The sequence below is a fragment of the Osmia bicornis genome, chromosome 13 (assembly GCF_907164935.1).
Source record: "Osmia bicornis bicornis chromosome 13, iOsmBic2.1, whole genome shotgun sequence".
Classification (NCBI taxonomy): Eukaryota; Metazoa; Arthropoda; class Insecta; order Hymenoptera; family Megachilidae; genus Osmia; species Osmia bicornis.
In genome coordinates this window covers 8,527,435-8,554,325 of record NC_060228.1, presented here as the reverse complement: position 1 = coordinate 8,554,325, position 26,891 = coordinate 8,527,435, and the positions used below count along the sequence as shown (strand labels likewise).

The following is a 26,891-nucleotide window of genomic DNA, read 5'->3' as shown; positions in this document are numbered from 1 at the left end:
AGGCGGATGCTAGCCCGAAACACGAATCGCAGGTGCAGTTGCTCGATGTAACTCGATAAGAATTCGATCTTAGCTACTGCACCCTGTGCCGGAGATTCGTTTCCAAGAAGGAGAGTTGAATTAGTGATTTACCTTGATTCGGGACAGGCGACAGGTGTTAGGTGTCAGGTGTCAGGTGTCAGGTGTTACACGCGGTCGGCATCTGTATTTGCGCGTTCGAGTGATCGCTTCTAGGATTAAGAATTCATCGATGTATGTTGCACGCGGGTCCTCGGCTATTCGAATGCTTAGTGTAAACACGAGCGTCGCGACGCGATCGAGAAGGATTTCCAGAGCGGCGACAGTGAACAGAAGCAACCAGTTGCGGGTGTCTGTAAGCAACGGGACGCAGTTCGTCGGGTGAAAAGCGAGAGGAAGGAAGAAAGGGTGGGAGGGAAAAAAGGCAGAAGGAAGGAAGGAAGGAAGGAAGGAAGGAAGGAAGGAAGGAAGAAAAGGGACTGGGATTGTTAGATAATCTAAGTTGATCAATAGGGGAAGGATTTATTTGAAGAAGGGTATAAGGTAGCGAGTAGCGGTGAGGGGAAGCGGTGTGTCGTTCTTTAAGCTCGCGATCGGATTTCCTTGATTACCGTTACAGGGAGTATCGACGCGAAGAAGTGGCGTGTCCTTTGGAGAAGGAAAGCAGGAAAACTGGGATCAATCCTTGACGCGTGACACGGGTCGCGTTATCCTTCGTCCTCGAGCAGAACGCGCCTCCTGTTGATTACGAATGCTAATGGCAACGGCGGCCGATCGATCATCGACCTCGTTAGCTGGCAAGATCCTTCGCAGACGATTATGCTTGTCCGCTAGATTCGTTGAATAGAGAAGAAAGCGTACCTTCTTATAATAGTTTATTATCATGTTGTCTAGGAGAAGTGTTTTATTATAAATGTTTTCTACACAGTGAACGAAGACCAGACAGGACTTAATCGTCGGATCGGTAACGATTTCTAGAGTGTCATCGATTTCGCGATTGAGTTCAGTGGTAACTATCGAAAGGTCGTTCGTGGGTGTTGCTGGCGCAAAGATAACGGCCTTGAAACTTTTCTACGCGGATCAGAAGAGCGAGTCGAACACCGTCGAGATGTTCTATGCCCGACAGCATAGTGACTACAGTTAAAAGGTCGTAATCGATCGACTCACTTCGATGGCCTAAAAGAACTTTAAACGTGCAAGGTCGTTATGCATAGCGATAAAACGAGGACGTCGTAAAGTGGAGAGGAATCGAGGTACGAGGTTGCTTCGACTAGCTGCAACGAAATAACTTGGAAGGCCTAGAGAAGCCGAGCCCTATCTACCCGAGAGAACTTGAGAACGTCAGTAACGTCTCAACGGAAAGAGAGGCCTACTCGAGACAGGCCAGATGACGCGATAGCGGAACTCGCTGATCCGCACGATGTCGTGTCAAGGATATTCAAACCAGCACCAACCAACTGGCATTCACGAAATGTGCCACACTGACTACGGGATTTCCCTCGAATTTTTACAGGGTTTCTATGAGACTACACAGACCTGCTCGCATTTAGCGAAGCGACGATAACGGAGGATTTCGTATCAGGTCCAAGTTCCCCTTGAAACCTTATTAGGATCAACGGATCTATAGGTCGCGCGCATTCGTCTGCCCCACGTGGTCCTAAATAGTGTAGGTACCGATTAAAAGGATGCCCCCTTTCGTTTAAGAAACGATACTAGCATGTGTTCACCGAATGTCGCAGCCTACTAAATGAGATCTTCTAAAGAAAGGGTGAATCAATCCCCGTTGAGAAAGCCACTTTTGTTCGACGCAAGAGGAATCTGGTGGTCGGTCGAGCTCGCGATCGAGCCCAGCCTCTGACCCCGTGTCACGGCACACAACAAAAGCGGCCTCGCCAGCACTCGATGAGTCCTAGTGAAGATAAAGATCCTCGTCGAGTACTCTCGATCGTTTGCCTGGAACGGCTGAAGAAGCTCCGGTTGGCAGCTATCTGAGAGCGGTTGGGTGATGCGCGGGAGCAGCTCTGAGCTGCTGCTGGAGGCGAGCTGCGTCCAGTGTCAGAGCGATCACCAGGCCGAACAGCGGAGGAATCAGCACCAGCAGCATCAGCTGAACGAGAAACACGACTTAAAGGAGCGAGAGCTACGTCGTCGCAAACTGTTGGAGCTCGGGTTCGGCGCTTCGCGGCGCCGACCGCCACGGCGTACCTGCCGTCAGCGGTTCAACTTTTACGCCACCTCCGCGTTGGCCTTCGTCGCGACGTCCGGCGGCGCGGCGCTCCTCTTCCTAGTCCCGCTTTACGTCGATCCAGCCATCAGCACGCTGGCCGCCGATTTCTCACCGGATCCTGTCGTTTGCACCACCTCCAGGCGAGAGGAAGTCGCCGGACTGTTCAACTGCACTTGGAGTTCCTGTCGCGAGGGTTGCACCAGTGACGTCTACAGATGTACGCATATATACGTCACATACACGCCATGGAGCAACTCTAGTATGAACGACACCGGGGGCAACGACAACGACACCGGCGTTCAACATACCTCGACCACTTCCGGTAAGGATTCTTCTTCTACCTCCATTTATCTTTACAACCCCATCAGCTGTTGCTGGATTTTACACTGGTGCAATGTCATGTTTTTCTCGTATCGTGCTGGATACGTGGAAGTTATGCGAGCGTGGAAGCGAACTGTACGAGTGCACCCACATATGGCTGATGTTTGAATTTCCATAGAGATCTATCATCCATATTAATAGAAAATTTTCCGCTTACTTAATTAGAAAATACCTATTAGGTGCAAAATAATAAATGAGAGACAGTACGACAGTCTGTATAAATAAATTTTTTCATATTTCCATTTTTTACCTGCTTTAATTTGAAGATCTAACGTACCTTTAATACTTCCGGTAGTGTCCACATTTGTCTTCGCTACAATTCTGTGAACTTTCGGTGGATTTTATATGTGTATAAAACGTTGAATCTTTAGGTGTTTACACAGTTTTATTGTGAATGTATAAAGAGTTATGTGCGTGTGGAAGAGAACTCTACAGAAATCTAGCACACCTTCAAGACTTCCTGCTAAAGCTTCTTCCTGTGTCCCCATCCGTCTTCGCTTCAATTTTGTTGCTCGTTCAAACTTTCAGGGTGTATATAGTGCTGTTCTGAATGTATAGAAAATGATATGGAAGTAAAAAAGAAAAAAAATCGACAATGGAGATATACATTACTTAGGCAAAGTATAAAATATATTTGATTCTATAAATTGTTTGCTTTTCCTTTGATAATGTATAGAAATCGTTTTACACTTTGCCTGTAACATATACACTTAATAAAGAATCATACCGAGACTCATTTAAAATGTTGTTTTGTTCAGTGCCGACGCCAGGCGACGTGGAGGCAGTGCTCCTGGTGAACATTAAAGGGTGCGGCTATCCGCCGATCGTCGACTGCGAAAACTTCACCCGCGAATTGGGCTACGAGGGTGCGAAATTTCCCTGCCATTACAGCCGAGTGAACGGCAGCATAGTGATGGCGAACTATAACCGCGAGGCGCAGGTCACCACTATCATACACTTCTTCGCGGCGCCTTTCGTAGTGACTCTCGCGACCAGCGTCGCTCTGTGTGTGATGCATTGTGACTGCAGATGCAGCCCACCTCCACGACATTCGTCGCGAGGCATCAAGAGAGCCAGAGGCAACGATCTCAGGTAACATTCGTATATATTCAACAAACTGTAGTGTCCTTAGTTTCCTTAGGCTTTGTTTTATCGACCAACTATCACTGATTGACTGTCTTTTCCTGTATTTCGCTCTTTTATTTTTATAAACGATTGTTACCACTCTTTAATCTTTTTCTAAACACTTACCATTATGGTTCTAATTTGAAAAATACTTGTTTGAAGAAATTCGTATATAATTTGTCAAATAAAAAAGCTTGGTATGGAGGATTTTTATACATGTACAGTCAATGCAGTGTTTAATTAGGGCATGCATAGTTGCGAAAAAAATTACAAGGTAAGGAGTTGAACATGCGACACGAATGTGACACTTCATTGTTTACGAAAGGTGGAGGGAGGTAGGGGTCTAATCCATTTGCTAGGAAAAAATTAAAATAGAGTGGGGGTGAGAGAAGAATAGGTCCTTACCAATAGATGTTGATTGCAATTTAAAAATTAAAATTAGTAATTTTACGAGAAAAAAAACGAACTCTAGGGGTTCTGGTTTAAAACTCGAGCCTGCTCCATTACGGGCCACTGCCTCACCGAGGCCACATCCAGTATCTTTTGACTTTTTGACGTGCTCTCTCACTGGTGAATCTCCATCCTAGTTGAAATTATTCAACGAAACTAACTAATACATCAACGCTGCTACGTTCAGCGTTTGTACAATGCATAAAGCCTGAGGCGATCATCTAAATCCTAACTATTCAAGCATGAATTTATAAAATGTGTTCGATTGTTGTAGATTAAATGACCGATTTATTCCCATAACAAAGTCGTCAAAAATATGAAAAATTTCATTTCTATCGTACGTTCTGTTGGCAGAGTTTTTAATTTACGCTAAACCTGGCCGACACAAAAGAGCAACGAGACAAGTCGAGAAAAGCAAGCTTGCTCGTAAAAGAGCTACGAATTATACGATTCGCTCGTCATGCCAACACATCGTGCAACCGAAAGAGGTCGTGATTCGTAGGCTAAAAGTCGAGCCATTCCCATTTTAAACATCGTGCAATAGTTTGCCGAGCATCCGTTGGTCTCATCACGGTTGCTGGCTTGTTATTTTTCTACCGTACCTCGTTTGTCATCTTTATAGCGGTTGCTGGCACTGTATCGCCATGGGTATTAGGAGAAACACAGGCTGGATATTTGTGAGAAAAGGCTGGCTCGAGCCAGCCAGCGCCAGTAACCTGCTCCGTGATATATCAGACTTGGATTAATCGACCAGACCATCAGACGTGTTCTTTTCTCCTTTCTACCCTGTTGTTTCATGTTCGTGAAATCTTTTTAGCTTATGAACTTATCACTGCTATGAAACGCCCGTGTTTTTTCCTGAAAATTAGTTCTGCCACAGGAAAACATCTTTCTTGCAATTCAATCTTTATTTCTTTCGGTGAAATTCGTTTATATGCATATTAATCTTTTTGCTACAAAGAGGTATGGGGTTTCGTTGTTTCTAACTCCACGATAAAGATGTAATAACTCTGGAATACAAAGAGAATGTTATCAAACAGGCGGACGAATGAAAAGTTGGGGCAAATTTAACTTTATAACTGAATCCATTCTCGTCTGCTTTCCGGTGTTCTCTGTGATTTTGATTAACATTATCCTGACGATAAACAACTTGTTTTCAATGTATTGTATACTCGAACAATATAGATGAATATTGCGTTCATCGTTTTAAACTCTGAAGAATCGTTGAATAGTGAATAAGCAATATTTTAAAGATTGAATTTCAACCACCTTACGAAGGAACAGCCTGTGCACAGAGATTCCTAATAACACGATCTCTCGACCAGCAAAAGCTGTTTAAAATCTGAATTGCCCAATTAGTAATTTCTGCTCGTCAGTGCCTTATCCTACCCCACGTTAAATCATCACGAAAATCTGGCAACTCACAAACTGCTTGCACAACCTATCCATTACCGGATGTTCGAAATTGAAGGGAGAAAAAAGAAAATTTACGCTTAACTCAAACTAACGTTACGTCGTTGATCTCGAACAAATCTCTGGCTCGCTGAAAGTAATTAAACTACAATCGTGCTTAACAGCCAGCCAGATAACTGGCTGCATGGTGTTCGTACCATCTGCAACTATGTTGAAACTCGATGTGGGCGGAAGGTTTCGTCTGTGAAACCGCATTTCCCTGTGTTCAGTTGCAGCTGCACGTGCAAATGCGCGACCTCGAGGCCGCGCCGTCAGACTGATTCAGTTTGATCGAAACCGTAATTTCGCGGGCTGGGCACACAAGCCGAGAACTGTATATAGGGAATATCGAGTGGCTGGTATTGTAAGGTGTAATATGGATATGACTGAGAGGAAATAGATCTAGAGCTGGTGCACGCGTTTCTTCGAACAGGTTTCATACTTTTCTTCGGGATCGAAGTTGGAGGGATTGGAACTCGAACGATTTCAACTTCTTTTTTTTTTTTAATGCAATCTTAGAAGATCTTCTACGCCAATGTGAATAACTTTGGATATAAAAAAATATTTAGTTTCTGAATTTTCACAGGTCATTTTCTATAATAGAAATTACCTTTTCATCGTGTCGGTGAAAAATTGTGCGTTTCCGCGCGAATTATGAATCCAGTTGAACTAACAAGAAGATGAATATATGGGTTAACGAGTCCCCATTGAAATTTCCGTGACACCGTGTCTTTGTTCTCGCCGCGTGCTGTCGTTCGTCAGCCTGGAAGAAAACATTTCCGTGATATTGCAACGCAACCCCTGCCGAGTTTGTTGTCGATCGGTCTGTAACGAAGTAGGGCTACCGCGTTGGAAACAATGTGAAACTCGAAATGCGGGTCACGGCTTCGTCCTTTTCAAGAGGCGCCGCGTCGTTTCTTCGTCGAGTTCGTTTCTTCTCGCTTTAAAATTATCCAACAGCAGAACCGGATTAAGAATCTTTCGGGCCTCGGGGCTATCAAACCTTCGAATGCACCTTTTCTTGTTAAATTGGTACAAAAATTGAAATTTATTCTAAATAAAATCGTGAAAAGAGGGCAACAATAAAAAAATTTTTTAAATGTGAAACAGATGAGAATGCTCGAGTTCCCATTGCACTTGAGCGAGTGCATACAAGGTCGCAAGAAGCTAGTGCCTTCATTCGATAAATGAAACTTTAATCCCGTGGAAATAAGGTCAAACTTCAAGTGGCGATGTAAAGTGGATTTATCTTTGCTTTGACGAAACAGTCGAGCGCTTTTAATAATTACAAACTGTGACATATTGGTCGCTTTTAATCATTACTTCGAGCACGTGTTGTGAAATTGTAATAATTGCACGGAAAGCACTTCGTAATGCATTAGTTTGTCTGTATGGCTTTTAGCTCTGCGAACTCAAGATGTTATTAGTTTTGAAATTATTTTAAATATATAATTCTACATTTGTCAAAGTTGGTTAGTCCCTGATTGCAAATCAGAACTACTCACGAGGATGGATGTGGCCCACCAGGGTCGAAAGGGTTAATGTTATTTCTGATCCACGTGTTTCGATTTAATTCCCAAATAGCACTCTCATAAATGCCATCTTTGTTATCTGCTGAAAAGAAACTGAAACTCCTATCATTCTTCATTATAGAACCAAACAGCTGCGAAAATGAAGCACACCGTTGAAGCGTTTTGGATCTTGTCCAAGAAACTAAACGAAAACGCCGTCATTACTATAGTACACTAAAGATATCAGACAAACAGGTTCCGGAGCAGCATATCAGCGGAGGAGTGATTAATCTTCTTCTAATATATCGGTTCTCTATAACGGTGCACTAGTTACCATCGCTCCATTAGTTCATTGTTGCCTCTAGGGCCTGAAAAGCTTTAAACGTGGCCCTGGACTCATCATCTCAAAACTCTCAGAATTTCAGAATTTAAAAGTTTAAAATGGGAGATTGGACGGTTTTAAGGTTTCAAACTTCCGAGACTGTAATTTTGAAATTCTATGAATTTCAAATGAAGATGTTCTACAATTCTAAGATTACAGGGATTTAATTGTAAGATACGGAAGCTTTAAGATTCTCAAGTATTAAGACCTTAAGGATTCCAGATTTCAACCTTAAGTCCAGTGAATACTTAATAATAACAACTTATGAATGTTTAATTAGTAATTGATTAACCCTTAAACAATGGAATCTGGGTCAATCGAGGGCCAAACCTACCAAATATATGCAAGGATGTTAACCTAAAGTTGAATGTATAATTTTCAAGCGAAAGGAGAATAATTTTTAAAGAAATAGTGTAAAATTTAGAAAATGGAAATAATATGAAATACAAAATTTAATTAAAATTGAGGCTCTATCCATGATTCGCTGACCGAGGGTTAATGCTTCGATGGAGAGCAGGGAAGCAGAGGTCAAGTTAGGAAAGAAATTAAAGGAAAAGCATCGTTCTGAATTCTTCATAAGAACGATGGCGATTTGCCAACTTTGCTAATTATTCACTTATCTCTTTAGCATAAAACATTACGAACCATCGATCAGCTGTGAGCAAACGAGGTAAATTAGATTTCTCCTTAGAGATTTGACTTATCGTTCGATTTTCTTGGATCATGCCAACAGAAAAACATATTCCTTCGGATTTTATTAAGACGACTCTTGGCGAACACCATCTGGTCCATGCTCGAAGAAAAACAATACCTTCTGAGAGATTGGAAGCGAACGAGGTCGCAGGTCGGATTTAGCAAATACCAAACATACATTCGTCTTTTCCTTTCGCGATTTCCTGAAATATTTTAGACAGAATGTTGACCCTATAATTGACGCTATACAAACACGTCACAAACCTTAATAGTCATCGTTGAAGAGGAAGTTGCTCGTCAGTCTAGTTTCCCTCAAAGCCTTTTCACGGCAAAGTTCAGCGATACTTTTCTCTTCCGTCAATCGGTCGCTGGTGGACGCTCAGACGACAAGCGCGACGATCGATGAGCCTCGTTTCGCCATCTGTTCTTTCGGACTACTTCAAAAGTCGATTCGCTGTTCTACACTTGCTGCATAACTTACTTTCAGCAAGTCCACCAACTTGCATTAGAGGCATTTTTACAGGCAACCATTTTTATTTCAAATTAACGGTAGTGAAATGCAGAATAAAAGAAGAGGGTGAAATAATTAATTCGCTTCGTGGATATTGTAAGAAGATCTCGTACTTTACGTGGTTGATTAATGTTTCGAAATAATAGAATGGTAAAAAAAATCTCAGTCGGAAGGAGCAGTCGAAGAAGGGCAAAAAAAAATGTAATCCACCTTTGAATAATCTTCACGTGTCACGAGATCACTTAGGAAAATGGTATCGACCGCTGTGGTTGTTGGAGAAGGGTAGCAGAAGAAAAAGGAAAATGAGGGTTCTACGAAAAAGAGAAAATCGAGTCGAAACGAAACGCGGCGAGGAAAATAAAGGCAAATCAGATATGAGACGATAGTTTATAAGATTTCTTCTACCCTTTTCCAATAATACGTAACGAGAATACATTTCAGAGATATATAACAGATCACGCATGAGAAGTTCATCTTTTGAAGAATGTTTTTCGTTGGAAGTTTAAATTTAAATTGTTTAAATTCCTTTAATGCCGTTTCAAATTTACCTCGGTCCTGCAAATTAATCAAAGTTCCTCTTTGAAATTGGATTCAGGAAGGCGCAAAGTGTAAAAAGTCATCCCGTTTCGTTGTAAAAACTTTGTCTAGCGCGAGGAAACGATTCATTCGAGTTTGCACATATGTTCGTTGCACATCTGTATGCAGCGTGCATCGCGTTGTAGGCGTTAGGAATGCGCTTTGCCCTCGCCACTTAGTGTTTCAGCACCCTTAAACATTCACGACCGTGTGCACTTCGTTTTTATTCTTCGGGTACTTTGGCACGAAGCAGAAAAAAAGCGGTGAGGTCGAGAGCATCCGCTCTAACTCGGCTATCAGAAAGTCCTCCGGAGAATGGTAACTTCCTCTTCTCTTTTGTCAGGCAAACGAACAATCGTACTCGCCCTCGCGATCTTTTCAATTTTAACCAAATGAATTGGTCGTTTGATTCTCTTTCATGAGAAATAAATTCTTCATTTGGAAATTCCTTTAATTCACGTTGGCGAATCTATTGTTTTATGCAAGTCTCTATTTCTCTCTGTTGCAAAGTGGACGGCACGAGTGCCTTTTTTCCTTCCACATTTCGACAGCTTGTCGCTCGCAAGCTACTTTGGCATGAAATGAAAAAAGGCGCGACCGACTGCGAAAGTCTTTCTAATTTCATTATGAGAATGCAAAAGGAGAAAGTGTTATGTTCATTGGATGGGAAAGCATGCCAGTTTTCTTTTGCCTCTGCGATGTTCCGCTTCAAGCTTTAGACCGATGATATCGATTCGTTTTATCGTCGACCTTTATAGACAATTGCTTCGCTACAACGAACGCCTCGATTTCTTTTTACCTTTCGAAAATTCCACGTCTGCTGTACGAGTGAAACTTTTATATAAATTTATTCGAATACTTCTATGAACTGTTTATTCGAATGATTTTTCAATTTGCCAAATTGAATAATATTAAACCGCGCTTCTTTGTTAAAAATATACGCACCATGGAGAAAGACAAATATCAAATTTTGGATCGTCACACTAGAAAGAAGTTCACAAAATTTGTTGACCAAATATTGAAATTTTACTTTTCATCACCACGATCGTTTTTCGCTGGTACTCTTCAATTATTTTCAGGCTCGTGAATAAACCGTAACTTGTTCGTTCAACGACTTCAGAGATACACCGGCATAGCACGTGGACGTTTCGTTTTTATTCCCCGGCTACTTTGGCAACGAGTAGAAGAGGGCTCGTTGGAACAGAAAGAGGATTTCTCGTTAATGTCGACTATCAAAAGGTCGTTAGAGAAATTGTCTCTTTAGTTTCTTTCGCTAACAGAAAACGACTGTGGGCTCGAGATAGGAACTTCCGGCACAAACGGAGACAATGAAATCTTTCAAGCTCAACATTTAATCTCGATACGTTACCAGATTTATTCAATTCGATGAATATTCTGAAAGAGTACCAAATCAATGATCAAATGTTTCTCCTTCGATGTTGCGAGAAAGTAATTGCTAAATTATTGAAAAGATCATTTTACACCTTCGAGATTGTATTTTCTTCTCAGGCTCTTACGTTTTTATTCTCCTATAATTGCATCCGCTTCCATTTTAATTTCACGGAAAACGACCGAGGAAATAGAACACCGGATGATTCGCTCTAATCCAACTAAGAGGCTGCAAAACAAATAGCATCCATATTTTTATTCTCTTCACGGCGAACGTTTTTGCAGTTCACTATTTATTTCATTCCCCATACGTTCGTTTTTCTTTTTCAATTGAAATTTTCACCAACTGCTATCGGCGTTAATTCAACGTTAGTTTGTAAATGAAAGAGATACAAGGAAGGCATTTAAAAAGTTATCGATGTTCTCTTTTGAAACTGCATCGCGATTTGAAAGGGGTCGAACGGAGATTTCTATTAGGAGATAAAGCAACAATCCTGACTGGCATGTCGCACAATGCTGCCCTTTAGAATCTATTAACCCTTTACTCTATTTCATTCCTCGTCGAGTTTTTCTGGAAAGAAACTTACCATTAAACAAAAGTGATTCGTTTCTATTCTTGTTCCTTGCCTCTGTTCTATTTTCTCTTTCTTCGTATTTTTTCTACACATTCCTCGCCATTCGCAACTTTTATTTCCCTCCTTCTCTTTGTTCCTCTGTGAAATTATTCTCCATTGTTTCTTCCTTTTTGTCGCAGACCTACATTTCTGGAACCTTCAAGGGTCTCTCGCGCGAATATATTCATATTTTTCAGCTTCCATTTCCGCCTTTAAACCGGATTATATTTTTTACCTTCTGTCCGCCGACCATTTCCGGCCATTCTAGGTATTGTTTTAGAACCCGAGACGTATTTAGAATAATTTCTTTCAAGAAATTCTAACCGTTGGGAGTATAGCATCGAAGATTTGCAAACAGGTAGCGTATCACAGATTTATTCTTTAAGAAAATCGTTTAAATATTTGAAAAAGTAATAATTTTTAACGTAGGTACATGAAAAGATTTTTCCTTGCTTAATAAGAATGTCAATAATTGCTCGCGAAATTTCCTCGTCTATGACCTAAAATCGTGGTGGATATAGGGGTTACCGTATTCAATGCTCAGCATTGTTCATTTTCAAAAGCCTTCCTAGAACTTGCCTTCTTCATGGTATACGTAATCTATTAGCTCTGTTGAAGGGACGACATTACGTAATCAGACGAAACGAGCCGCTTAAGCTACATTGAAACCTCTGTAACGATACCGTTCATACATTGCTCAGCTTCTATGCGACTTGCAAATCAAATGCATAGAACGATGTGTATGTAATGCTGGTCAATCTAAATATTCGATGTTCGTAATAGGTTCCATTGGATTAAATTTGTGAACATTGATGGAATTTAGATGAGGATAAAAGATGCAAAATATGAATCTGATTGCCTTGATTAATCCTCAACCCTTAAGCGGTGAAGAAATCCGCGATTTCCGATCAAACAATTTTTATTCGTCCAACGATAAGAATAATGAAGCATCGAGGTGGTTCAACTTTTTCGACCCGATGAATAATGTATCACGGTAGACGCAAACACGTCGAAGAAAAAGAAATTTTCACGAAAGAGAGCTCGATCACGATTTATCGACACCCGTCCGCCGTCCGCCACCCATGGCACGGTTGCAGCCGTGAATCGCCTTAGGCTTCATTAAATCTTTGCGACAGAACGGACGGCCCAGATTGTTCTAGCTCGATGAAACTGCGATTTCGTTCGCTCAGCTTGCATACAGAGCAACGTAACGACGTCCAAAGCTGTCGCATTCAGAGCCATGCCCACCGGCAAATCGAAAATCATTTCCGCCACGCCGCGTCGCGTCGGTTGCTTCGTGATTTTGCAAATGCCAATTCGATTCCAACTACCTTCTTGTCCGGCAAATTATTAAATAACTTGATATGGAAATTGGTAAATCGATCGTAAATTGATTGTTAACACGGGTGGTTAGAGACACCCTGTACATCACCCTGAGGAAATTTCGAGCTCGTCCTCCTGAGAAACATCAATGATTTCGACCAACTCCAGAGTTCGGCTTCTATGTGAATTTTTCATCGTGCTTCCAACGACGAAGTCCCTCTGGACTCGACGTAACTCTCTTTGAACCTATTTCATTTAAGAATCAAATAAAGATCATCCTTTCCTGTTTCATATATCGTTTGAAACGTATTCAATCGTTTTGAAATATACAACGGAGTCGAATAGTTTCTACTTTAATGCAGTTGTATAAGTGAAAAATTAATAGAAGATCAGTCTGATTCTTCAATATAGTATGAAACTCAATTCAATATTGATGGAAAACTTGTTGAAACTGATGTTTCCTTTACGTGACCGTTCGGTTAGTTATCTAATGGAACGATAGCCGAAGGAATGTTGAATATTAGAGCAAGCGTGAATACACTCGAGGTGAATAAAAAATGAATCGAAAGGCCAGAGTTAGCAGCAAACGAATTATTGATGAACACGAGACTTCCTTCTATGCTTTCCGGGGTTATTCGTTTCCAAGCTTTGGTTTAGATTCTGGTCAAGAAAAACTTACGATGTTTACGGTAATATATGGACGTTCTTCCGTAATAAAGCGTTAACCCACATAATCACCATTTTCCGTATGACGCTTTTAAATAATTTTGTGTGTAAAGGAAGGTTCGCATAAAAATGTCTCGCGAATGAGATACATTAAGGGAAGACGTTATCGTCACGGGGGATCTTGAAATCGCCATAGAATCACGAAAAACAGTGGAAGAGAAATGGCGGAGACTTCGAACTACTTTGGAGTTACATAAATATTCTTTGGAAAGGCGGGGCTGGTCGGCTGAAGGAAATTAACGGCGTCGTAATGTGAAACAAACGACGAAGATCAGGAAATATTGTCACGAATACCGTTGTTCGCACCATCGTAAACGTATTTCGACGCTTGGAAATTTCTTGGCTCCCCTTTCGACAGATCGATACACGCCTTCGCTTCGATTATTTATCGAATCATTGAATTATACAGGCCGCCTCGTTAGTAGTATAGAAGGATCTTACTGGTCAATTCAGCACATCGAAGTAGTGGAAGAAGTTTGTATAAATGGGAGTCTTATGTGGTCATGTTTTTACGTTCCTAACAGAGATTATGGAACTGCAGAGCAATTTATGGGGTTGAAGATATTACTTGTGCGTCTCGTGCACCAGATTTATGTAAGATGTATGAAGAATTTGAATAGCAACTTACGAAATGTCCATTGTCTTTATTAGCATATTATGGAGAAAAATTGTATTGAATTTTTTATAGAATTTCGAAGACGAACATTTCTAAGAAATGGAAAATTATCAGATGATAATGGCATATATATTTAATCACTGGAAATCTGATAAAAGGCGAGAGGTTAAACGATAGACTTAATCAAACGAATTTCCAATGATCAGGATGAGTAAGAAAATTACTCTCGCCGATGAAATGAACTTCGATTGGCGAGCAAAGGTCTCTGTCGGCGTTTAGTTATTAGCCGAAACTTTTTGGACAAGTTCCAACCTGGGATCGGACTTGTTCAAGCTTTGACTTGTTGTTTCATTTGTGGCTTGATATCGGACGAGAAGCACTCGTGAACAAGTAATTATCTCAACTTTCTCATGTTTTTTTCTCTTTCATTCGCCATTCTAACCAGCAACCCCTACGTGCATCGCATTATTAAGGAAAATCCGAGAGAACCTGTCTGCCTGTAGAATGATATTGCGTGGAAGAATTTAACAAGACCGATATGTTTCCCCGAACATCTTGTTCCTTTCTTGTTCCTGGGAGAAATGTGGCTCATTATCGAAGGAACGGTTCCAAGAACTCTTGCTGGAATTATTTAATACCTTTTCCTTTTTTTCTCGAAAATTCTTTTTCTTATGTTTTTAATAAAAATAAAACCTAAATCATTATTTTTTTAAATAATCTTCAATTGTACCAGAGAGAATGAAATTTCGGAAAGCACCTGTTTCATTTCAGTAATCTTCTAAATTGCGAACAGTGAACGAGAAAAAAGAAGCTCCATTTATCTGCCCTATTTCGAAGCACAGCTCATCTATTAACAGAATAGGGAAATTAAAGCTGGAACTTTCAGTCATCGTCTTCGTGGAAATATCAAGAACGCTTATAAGTGCGGAAAATTGGCGTTGTTCGTCGTGGATTAAGCTTCCAGTTGGCACGATTCAACAGTAGCTCCTTAAAAGCACCGTTTACCGAGACATTTCGTGTTCACGAACGGCAAGTTTATTCTAATTCCTGTCATCAGGCTATGGGCTAAAGCAATTCCATGGAAAGGTAATCCTCCAACTACGTGAAATCGTTTTCTTGCGTTACTTCTTGTGTTCTCTAGCGAAACATTTCTGTTGTACAGCGGTAGGAAAAGTATTAGCATAGCAATGATTCCGATAGCAAGTGAAACTTTTCCTTCGAAATTGAAAAGTTAAATGACAAGGAACATCCACGGCAACGTTCTTAAATGAATTTATTACTTCATAAAGTAGAAGGATCCGAAAAATTCAAAAAAGAGTTCTTTAACTGTGGAACATGCTAGCGAACGAAATACAGGTCCAAAGAAACGCAAAAAAATCTTACCAGCCTGAAAATTACATTTCTCAACAGTCGAAAGATCAAAGCAGTGGAACTTCTCTTTTGTCGTATGCCAGCCACGAAATTTTCCAGCTGGACTTTTATCGAATTTCGTCGATGCCGTGGCCAGCCTTCCGTGGCGGAAGTCTCCTTATCCGCAAAGGAAACTAGACTTCTTTACAGAGGCATGTGCCGTGATTTCGAGAATGCATCTAGGGCCAGTCCATTCGACGGTGCAACACGTGCATTTGCACGATGCAGCAAATTTTTCGGAGCGGTAAAATTGGTTTAAACTAAACGGAATTCAAATATAATAAATCATTTTAAAAAGTAGTAATATAAATGGAGGTAAAAATAGAGGTTTCTTCGATAAATTATTTTTGTTGATAGTATCATAAGCCTAGGACCAGCCCTGGATTGTACACACAGACGTACGTATGGTGTTTCGCGTGCAAAGTACACGTAATGGCGATATGATGTTTTAAGGGATATAGGTCAGGGATTCGTCGGCTCGATGCCTTCGAAAGACTGTTGTTCTATAGTGGAAGTTAACCTAAATTTTCCAAAGTCCTGCGCCTTTTGTCGAGCGTGGAAATCCTGCTCTAAATGAGCAGCTTATTCTCAGATCGCCTTAAATCCACTTTTTCGAACGCCATAGGTTATCAGTCACAAAAGACGGTATTAGGGTTGGACGAAGGAATGATTGAATACGAAGGAATTTTATGATGTAAATGGGATGGAATATATTGCAATATATTAACACGATCTAAAGAGATACGTCACCTAATCGATTTTTAATAAAAATCGAAATTCTTTTCTTTTTTATTAAAACAGGAACGTGAAGAGAGCACCCTTAGAGATTATTCATGTAATTTTTTGAAAATCACTGATACCTACTTAATTTAAGATTTGATGGAATTTTATAGAAAATATTTCTTTCGAAACTGATACTATCCAAGTTTTATCGATTTTCTTCTTTTCTTGCGGTATCGATCAGAACAACCTTTCCGTTACCAACGGCGGAGGGTATATTTATCGATAAGCGTATTAATTTACATAACGACGACCTTCGACTCTCAAGACACAAGAATTGTTTCTGCGTGAAAGAATTTCGACGTAATCGTCGCGTGCCCTGCAATTTGCGGGTTCGTTCCGTGAATTCCACCTTATTTATTACTGAAATATGCCTGGAATGATAAGAATCTAGTAGCTGTGACTCGAGAATTTGGAAGCTTGTTTATTCGACGTTCATGAATCGAGAAATGTGTCGACTCATTTTCATTATTACACTCTCACAGCCTTTCCTAAGCGACAATCAATCATTAAATTTTACCTTTTTCTATTAGGTTGATATAAAAACAATTGATTAAAATTTAGAAAATGAAAGCGTGACTCTGTCCATGACCCAAACGAATATTTATTGAGGATTAACAATAGAATCGATGAGCAATAGAAACGAAGTAAAATTGAAGTGAAAATAATTTTCGTTATTCAATCAAAGGGTATTGTCACATGTATCGACTGCTTAATGCACGATTAAAAATTGTCAGCGAGTCCCGGAATAATTTTGCATAATCAGATGCTCCGGTCCTACAACATCCAGGAATAAATTTCCAAAGCGGTATGAAATTATGTAAATGCAGCTACTTTCATCCCCTTATCTAACGAGCGTGTTTCAACCTTCTCTCGAGGATCATTTTCTCTCTCTGTCTCTGTCTCTGTCTCTGTCTCTGTTTCGCTTCATTCCTCTATGTCTATGCATCTTTGTCTCTCTTCGCATCTGTTTTCTTTTTTGTTTCTTCATATTTTAAATCTCGAAGCGCGAATAACTGAGCCTCAATTACAATGTTGCTAATGTTTCTTTTCAGAATCGAGTTATGTAAATTCTGCAACATACATATCGGCCGTTAGAACGACACTGTTGATACTCGGTGTGAGTATACACCAGCTTGGTGTGAGTATCACGTTTTGTGATTTCGTTTTGTCAACTTGTCCAGTGAATATCTGTGTACATGCATCCGTGAGAGACTGCGAGACTGCTTTCGACATTTTTTTCCACCATTTCTACAGGGTGTTTTCGATACGTTTTAGATTCTCGAAGAATGAACGAATTTTCATGTAGGAATCTCTAGGCCTAAAAACATTTCCCTTTTTATTCTGAGTTCCAGCTGGATAATAGAGATTGTTACAAGAATTTAGGACGTGTATACTGATAATTGCAACTATGCACTTTGCTGTCGCATCTTTTTTTAAAAACACGCTAAATGGACCAACAGTTTGTCTAATAAGTGTGTATCCATGTGTACAGTGCCAAAAGCTGTTAAAAGATGAACTTTGTTTTTCAGCTACTTCCATCGACATTGCCAAAAAGTTGCTCGATTTGCGACCACGTGTTGTCGGTAAGCAATTGGTATTTTCTTTCGAATTATTTTTTTCATTCGAGTAAACTTGTTCAAACGTGCGTACGCACTTCAATTGTTGTCCATTTATCGATTCTTCGATACAGCTTCACTGTTATTAATACGTTCACTGTGCTAGTTTTTTAGTGGCTATGCTATTAGTTAGTTCATATTCCAAGCAATGTAATTGCAATACGTTTTAACTGGAAAATGATGGAAATATCAGCTTAGCAAGTAAGCTACGTGTCTACACGTATCATACCGCAGTGAACGTGTTAATCTATCTGCTGCACGAATACACGATGAAAAGCTGAGCACATTTTTATTAAACTCCGAATGATGAAGCTAGGTCTTTACCGATCCAATATATGAAAATCTTTCGTTTGATAATTTTAAAGCCATAGATTTGGGTCACGACGGACTCGGCTATTGTCATTCGAGGGTTAATAGGAAGCTTGTACATTTATAATAAGAACTTAAACGCTTAAAAATATTTTGTCGTTCGTTAAAAACCATCGTGATCGTTCCCTAGAATTTCTACAACTTTATCACACGAAAAATAAAAAAGTTGCAGTAGTTGAACGTAAAATAAGTTCCGGAGTTTTTCCTCCTACATGCGCAACATTTCCCAGGAAATGTCGAGTTCGTTCATTAACGCGGGGCCAAAAAATAACACATTAACGCTAAAAAGGGAACTCTCAGAAAAAGAACTCGACCTATTTCGATGCTACTTTTCACTTTTCGACCGTTTACACTGTACACATACGCGCGCATATGAAACGTTATTATAACCGTTCGATAACGAGTACAATGTTTGAAATTTGTTAAACGTTGTTATATTCCATTGTGTATTCACTGAATGGAATCGATTCGATCGATTTGCCAGGTGAGAGATTCTTCAGATCAATCGTTGGATCCAAAAGGATCGCTTAAATATGTTGGCGAGCATAGAAATTGAGAGAGGGATCAGTTGGAATGATTTTCGCGCTATTTGCCGGAAGCGACGCGATGCACGGCTGCAACCGGAACGGGAGACACCCTGAAAACTCTGCTGAAAGTTCACACGGAACTTGTAAATGCAAATTTCTGGTAGCTGTGCATCGAGTTTCCAAGGACGAGAAAACTCTTGGAGACTTCGGCTAGCAATGAGAAACTTGTATCGACGAACGACATATCCATTTACTAGAACGATTGTATGCAATTATGGTGTACCATTGAATACGCAATAAAGGGATTGTACAGAGGTAATCTGACGATCTGTTGAATTTCATTTATCCATTTCGTCAAATAACATGATCAAACAGCAAATTTCTCATCTAATATTATAATATTTACAAAATTCTTATTTGAACTCCCTATTGAATCCCACCAATTATTACGTTCCATTTCCTCGATTCTTAGCCCAACTAAACCTAGTTTCCTCGTCATTCTCCAGCCACAACCGCATTGAACGTTTTCAATTTCTAAAACTGACCTAGTAGACCAACGGAATTCAAGGTACAAGCGACTATTTCGTTTGGTTCCAGCCGATTCACAAGCAGAATAACCGATAAGCACAGGCGGTTATATCGATCGAAAGCATTCCCCATCCTCGAGGTGGCTGTTATCGTCGATTCTTCTCGGCGGGGAATAAAAATCGCTCGTTTCTGCGCTTGCATGGCCACGCTGATAGCAGCGTGTTCGCTTGCGGACTGAGCCCTGCCTGATATGACAGAAAAGTGAGACGTCCATTGTCCCGTCTTTTGTTCGCGAAAATTTCGCGACGCTTTTGTACCACGAATTACCCCCTTATTGTTTCCAGAAAACCTGCCAAACCATTTGTGTTCTTATCGATGTTAATTTAATACCCTCCGGTTGATTTTATGCATAATAATTGCAACCTAGTTATTCGTTCCTTCGGTTAAAATAATTGTCAAATTATTATATATACAGATAGAGTTTAACCCTTCTTATCGGTAGAAAAACTTCCGTCTTTATCCCTTCACCCTTATCACAATTGATAATACAATGTTTTAGTAATTCAATTCCGACCAAACCATCCTTTTCAACGTCTTAAGATCACGTTAAAGCGCAAGAACACTAAGTAACTGTTGAAAAGCTACGGGGCGATGGACCACTCTGACCCTGCTGAATATTTATAAGCCGCTTCAGGGGGTGGAAGAAAAAAGGTTATCGTAAAGTGTACCTTGGAGATCCTTGTCGGAAGGAGCGCACGCAGGTTGAATAAAACAAGGGGGTTATATCGCGATACGATATCGAGCCTTGCCTCATAATTCCTCGTTCGATGATGGTTACGGGCGGCGCGGCTCGGCGCGGCGCGGGGCGACGGGGTTGGTGTGCATCGGAATACGGTGGAATTAAAACTGGAGGCGTTCAGCCTTATTTTTAGCTGCCGATACGAGCACTCGACGAAATTGCCAATCTACACTTTCACCGATCGCGATTAAATATTAAATTTAACTTGGAGAGCCCGATCTCCTTTTCGAGCACCCTCGACGAAACGAAGAGAATTATTCATTCGGAGAAAGTAGTTTATAAACTGTCGCTCAAAGGTACTTTCTCGCTGATATTATGTTTACATTATTAACGCAAGTATTAGGAAGTGACATTTAGGTAATTATTTGTAACGTTAGGACTTTGAAATAATTACACCAGTGCCAGGGGTGCAACTATAATTATCCGATATCCGGAGCAGTAACAATTTTCATTCTATAACTTCTGCATCATTCCAAGGCAATCGTAATATGAATACAATGTACGATAATCTACACATGGTGTAACAGATAATTTATTGAATATTCGAAATCGCGTTAAATTCGCTGGGAATACGGGTCCTGCCGGAATTAATAACGCGAAACGAAGCACGAGCTTGCTCGCTGACCAGTGTAAAGCTTTTAGCGTGGTGGTAAATTTATTAGGATCACACTAACCGAGGACAGAAATACTTAAAATTTAACGATCCTCTGTCTGATGATCACCTCGAATATATAGGAAACCGCAAAAATATCCGTACCCTTCCAAATGGATAATCTTTCATAAAAGTAATTGAAATTTCTTCGCGGAGTATCGAGTTTACCAGTTCGAGTTTATCCGATCAACTGGTCGGATTTCTTAAATTCGCGATGTCACGCAAGCTTTCATGCCTTCAATTGCCATGCGTGCAAGCAACCAAGGGCAAGGACAATCACCTTGCGGTATTTAGATCGAATTACTTCGTCCTCGGTACGTGTTCGGTGAACTTGTAGGCGATCACGTGCTGTTACCGAAGTGAGAATTTCTTGACATGAAATCGTATTCAAAATTGGATCGCAATAAAGTCTGAATCTCTTTTAATTTTAACACTCTTTTTTTTCTTATTAAGAAACTCGAATAGGGATGCTACATATTAAATTAAGCGACTATCGTTCCTCGAGTTTCCCGAAAATCCGATAGATTAAGATAAGCTGGATAAATGGAAGGCAAGAGCCTGAATCGATGTGTATATACATGACCAGTGGCTTGTATAGTGGTTTTCACGTGAAATTGAACGGCGAATTTATAGTTCCATCTTTCTACATTATCGTTATTCCCTATTTTGGAATTCATTCATTCTCCGCACCGAAATATCTCAAACACGGAACCGAAACTGGGGAAGAAATATCGGAAGAAACGAAAATATCGGTGCTTGAATGCTTAAATGAAATTATAATAAATATTAACTGTTAAACCCAAACCCGTCAAAATTTCCTAGTCCCCCGTAAATACCATTCAAACATAGAAGAACCTAACAGCTCGACGTATCTCAATTTCCAATTATCCGATCACAATTATTTGTCGAACAGAAAGCATTCGATCTGAAACTCGGCTCGTCTGATTCGACGTGCTTTAATTCTCTAGATGGATCCTGGTGTACAAGTGTGGCGGTTAAACGCGACGGCGACCTTTTCAAAATGTCAGCGAACGTTATAGACAGTTAACCAGGAGGAGGAGGCGGGGGCGGAGGACAAATACACGGCGACCCTCTTTCCATGTCTTCTATCCTTCAGGGGATTAAAGTTATGATTACGAGCGCCCGGGTGCCAAAGGATATAAATTTTAAAGCCGCTTCTTGTCGCACGTTCGACGGAACAGCGATATTGGAAACTTTCACAGCACGCACTTAATGAAACCTCTCGTGAACCAACTGTCAACGAAACTATTTTAAGAATTTGATTCTTTTTTTTTCAGTGTCAAGGTTGAACCGTTTTTAATCTCGAGGGGTACATTTAACAACCCTTCAATTGGTACTATATTTTGGAATTTTTGATCTCTAATTAAATTAAATTGAACCTCTTCATTAACCATCACGTATAATGTACACATATTAATACCTAACAAATAATGTTCCCGTTATATTCGTATTAACAGGGTATCACGTTATAGATATTAACTGCAATTAAATCGCGATTACCGAATAATTCGCTTCGATTCGTAGCAGCGCCCATTTCCGCGCAGCGGAATTTCCATTTGCCGCGAAATATGGGTGACGTTGGGTGCTTTATCGTGAAACGGCTATCGATTGCTTCTGCCACTTGGTATTTTTTTGCGATACATATCCCGCGATGAAAACGTTACTGCACGTACAAGATATCTATAATAGTAATTAAAGCGACGATTTCAATTTATATTTCTTTTTTTCAACATCAGGTGCAATTGTTCGTGACCAGAGCTATTGATCATGAAACAAGTCGCACTTTTCGTGCAGTTATGTGTCAACGTTATTATATGTATACAATATATCGACGCAGCGACGGTCGCGTTAGCGCGTTATTGATTCTGAGTAATGCAGGCTGAAAACTGTTTACGATAGTTCTGAAAGAAACGTCAGGTGCACTCGATTCTCGGTGTTCTGAATCGTGAAACCATTAATGAGTATGTTTCCAAATTTATTATTCTTGATATAGATTTTTCCTGTAGGTTTAAAATAACTGTTGCACAGGTGCTTTAGAATAAGCATGGACAGTTTTATTTTAAAACTGAAAACCTTTAGCTTCATTCACTCGAAAAGAATTATGTACCCCTTTGCTACATTGTTAATTTCCCCGGGAAAGCATAGAAGGAAGAGCGTGAATCACCATTCGGAAATCGTGACACATACTTAACAACTGATAAGCGAAAGATATAGAATTTTGCAAATAAACGAGTTGTTTTTCAAAGGCTGAACGGACAACGTGTCATTCAAATTGATTAAGAGACTGTATGTAGGGCAACAGTTACGCTCACTTGACATATTTTTCGAATACTGAATTGCTGTTTTTTGTTATATTGTTGAAAACACTATACCGTGTACGAAAAGATTATTTTTCACAGAAGATAAATTTTATACAAAATAAATTATAAAATAAAGTTTACCATTGTTCTATGTTCAGAAGAATGTTCATAAAAAAAAGGCATTGTCAGTCGTATAAAGAGCAACGACTAAGTAAATAAGTTAAAAATTCCTACGTATGCCCTAACGAGAGCCAACACGCGATTCTACTCGACCGTTGTCTGACCATTATCAGACTATAACTACTGCGCGAGCTTCGTTGCCTCGTCTGATATGATCGGTCCGCAACCACTGACAATGGCCCGGCCTGTATTCGCTTGTTCTTTTCACAGCCGCATCGATGTAGGTCATGGCAACATTATATCCAGGATTTTTTACAATCCGACCACTGAATTACTACTAGCATTCTACTCCTACGCTCGCCTTCTTTTCCTCTTATTCTAAATACTTTTCTTTCCCTTACTTTTATCTTTACCTCTTTTTATCTATATGCTCTGTCTACCTTCTTATTCTTCTTTCTTTCCCTCGACTTTTAGAAAAATTATACAACATTCTAAACATTAGCATAACGAAATTGTGCAGAGCTACCTTATACCACACGATTTCTCTCTTCCAATGCTTCCATACTGATGCTTCATTGCGAACAAAGTACCCTTTGAACGCTTTATCGCGACTAAATGTTTACATACGAATATACTATTCTTGCCAGGAACCTAGAAGCGTATCAAAGGTTTCCTGTGCAACAATAGAAATCTACTCACGCGTGATCGTCCCCCTTTAACCCAACAATGGATCTTCTATAACGGAGGTTCGACAGAGTCGTGTTCTATGCAGCAGACATAATCAAGAGAATTTAGGTTGAAGCATTTTTGAGTCGGTCGGTGGATCGATGGAGTTCCCGAAGGGGGTGGTACAGCGTCAAAAAAAGAGACGAGAGTTAATTTCCAGCAGGATTCCCTCCTCGTGGCAGCCATTGTGCACAGGTTGGATCATCGGCTGAATCGTGGCGTAGAAAATTATTCGCGGAACCATTGTTCGAGGAAATTGATCTCTTTGAAGCACGAGACCGACGTATTGTTCGCGGCAGTCTCTTACGAGACGTATCTACTCGCTACGAGGAGGATTATTTGCATTTTGCACGAACGGATCGCATTGTTCTCGGAATTTAACATTTTTGAAATCGAACCGTTGATATGCTTCTGTACGTATTTCTTAGGTGTACGAAGATCTACTGGTATTGTTTCGAATACCAGCCTTTAATATTTCGAATTTTCGGAAGCATCGTTGAACGTGTAATCTAATTATACTAAATTATATTAGTAATAAGTTAATACAGTTATATTATTACCACATAATAATTTGTCTATGGTATGCACTATTTTTTTGCCTCACCTATTTTCTACAACTGATGGGGTTAGGGGTTAATTTCCAATAGCATGTTTCTCCGACTATATAAAATAACACTGTTCTGTTTGAAATTTGTTTCAGCGATCACTCGATAAGCAATCGCGTGGATCAACGGGGTCATCCGACGCATTGCGAGTGCGGCGAGGTGACGAGGCCGTTATGACGACGCGAGGAAACGGCCGAGAGTGCCCTGGCCACGTCGCAATCTGACTTCTAGGCCTTGTTCTTTCACTTCCACTCTCCCTGCCCTCGGTCGTTCCAATTCCAACCCCTTTTCCATCTAAAAATCATCGCACCTTGTACGTTACACCCAACCCTACTCTTCCACTAGCACCCGAAACGCATGGATACACGTGTACAAACTGATACTGCAGCACCGTGCAAGGAGCAGAACAAGTTAACAGGTACAGCACAAGAAAACGATCCCTCGGAAACGGAGAAATATCTATTTCTCATAAGTGTTCGATTGGAAATAAATATTTGTCATAATTTTTCATATAATTATGGTGTAAATTAAAGAATACCCTTCTCTTGGAATTAATGAATATGTTTTGAGACCCTTCGAAAGGAAAGCTAACATGACAATAATGAAGAAGCTTCAGAAACTTCAGAATACTTGTGAAAATAAATGGAAACTTTTAAGAATTTATTCACAACTATTTTAATGCCTATCATTGAATGAATTTCTTTAGTTGGCAAAAAATTTCTTTATAATTACAATTGAGGGATTGTTTCCTTGTAAACGAAAAATAATAATAAAATCAACTGGACACAGTGTCCTAAAACTACTAAGTTAGAAATTAGGTTACGTAATTGTAATATGGCGATAGTTAAAATGCATAACTGCCCGTTTAAGTCCGACGAAAGAAGAGCGATCGAAAAGTCGATTGAAAATCATCTTAAGATTTATTTTTTATTAGCTCGTAAGAGGTTGTTACAGGGCTATGGTCGATCTAACTCGAAGCACCATTTTTCACGAAAAGCTTCCTTCTCCTATGAGCTTTCTTTCATAGTGATAGATGATTGAAATAAACGCCGAGATTATACAAAATATTGCCAGGTATTCAAGTGAAAATAAAAATTGATATCATATAATTTTCTTCAAAAATATTTTCCTCTGTCTAAAAATAGGGCAGATATTTTAATTGAAATAAACTATTGAAGAGAGCCACAATTTTAAATTCTAAATTTAAATCACTAAAAGAAGATCTGTCTCAAACACCTCGTTTCATATCATTTGTATAACAAAAATTTCACTCGGTATATGGGAGGTACAAAATCTCGTCAAAGAGGTCACTATTTATTTAAAAAATTCTCTCAGCAATATTTCTGTGAAACACATCACGATTTTCCAGGAAAAATTTACTGTTTACTCATAAAATTTCAGTCCGTGTTAAAGAAATCGTGGTTCGTTTACGAAAATTCACTTCAGTTGCTTTATTTTCTCTCCAATTCTATCTTACTTTAACCTTCGGACGGCGGACCATGGAGAAATTTTAAAATTTTATTTTTAATTTGCAATTTTAAAAATTAAACAAAAAGAATATTGCTCGACACTTTTAGAGGGAAAAAAACGAGATGACGGAAATTCGCGTGGTCGAATACATAGGCGAGGGAAAAAAACGTTCCCATCCACCGTCTCGACCTTTTAAACATCACGTTCATTTGCATATTACGAGCTGGCGAGGTTGTGTGCGTGTGGAAGTTTGCCAGCAACCAGAAGAATCGGGAAGCCCGCGGTTCTGCTCGAGATTGTCGATACCGCGATTCTCGATAGTGGAAAAAAAAAGTTCGCCCTTTCGTTACTTGTCACTATACAACAGGGTTGGCATGCACCCCAACGGACAACCGGAACCACCCTCGGTCGTGCGAAAATCCATCGTCACGATATGCCAATTACCGAGTCTAGTTGCAGGTGTGCAATGTGTAATTCTCATCGAAACGCTGGCAATTCGTATCGCACGAAGAAATTATGATCGCAACTGGATAAAACATGGACGTGTTAAAGAATAGCCCTTTAAATATCCCTAACCTAACGTGATTCACTGATTAGCATTAGGTCTAACGGCAACCGCTCACTTTTCAAGTTTTAAAAGTTAAGAACGGCTAGATAGAAGGAGAACCGAGGAGGAAAAATGGGACAAAAGTTAATCGATCGTTAGGACCGTAGGCCTCCCAACAGCCAATTTATTTTCCTGCCACTAGGAGGTCGTTATTCCGGAGAAGGCAAAAATGAGAAAGTTAAGGGGTTTGTCGTGGTAAATCGCAAGACGAACGAACGGTAGAAAAAGGAAGAGGCGTCGTCTTCGTTCTCGATATCTTTGAGTATCGAAGCGGAACAATGGACGAAAATAAGAAAAGGGAATCGAAATTAGTTCCTTCGAAAACTCGTTTCTCCACCGAGATATTTAAATTAGTTTATCGAGA

At 40.0% G+C, this 26,891-nt stretch overlaps 1 protein-coding gene across 2 annotated transcripts; it reads left to right on the top strand.

Moving 5' to 3' along the window:
• The first annotated feature begins 482 nt into the window (after nt 1-482).
• On the top strand, nt 483-25,517 carry LOC114873616 (protein tipE). Of its 2 annotated transcripts, none has more exons than XM_029182130.2 (3): nt 483-2,567; nt 3,385-3,718; nt 24,546-25,517. In XM_029182130.2, exons 1-3 carry the CDS (start codon nt 2,024-2,026, stop codon nt 24,625-24,627), a joined length of 960 nt encoding a protein of 319 aa, XP_029037963.1. In that variant the 5' UTR covers nt 483-2,023; the 3' UTR covers nt 24,628-25,517. The 2 variants fall into 2 exon arrangements, with proteins under 2 accessions (XP_029037963.1, XP_029037964.1); XM_029182131.2 differs by lacking the exon at nt 24,546-25,517 and adding an exon at nt 17,240-18,188.
• The last annotated feature ends 1,374 nt before the right edge of the window (nt 25,518-26,891 follow it).

Excerpts from the sequence above, each read along its gene's own strand:
- LOC114873616 (XM_029182130.2), top strand. The coding sequence starts at position 2,024 with ATGCGCGGGAGCAGCTCTGAGCTGCTGCTGGAGGCGAGCTGCGTCCAG. Across the intron at positions 2,568-3,384 it reads ACATACCTCGACCACTTCCG|TGCCGACGCCAGGCGACGTG; the intron begins GTAAGGATTCTT and ends TGTTTTGTTCAG. Across the intron at positions 3,719-24,545 it reads GCCAGAGGCAACGATCTCAG|CGATCACTCGATAAGCAATC; the intron begins GTAACATTCGTA and ends AATTTGTTTCAG.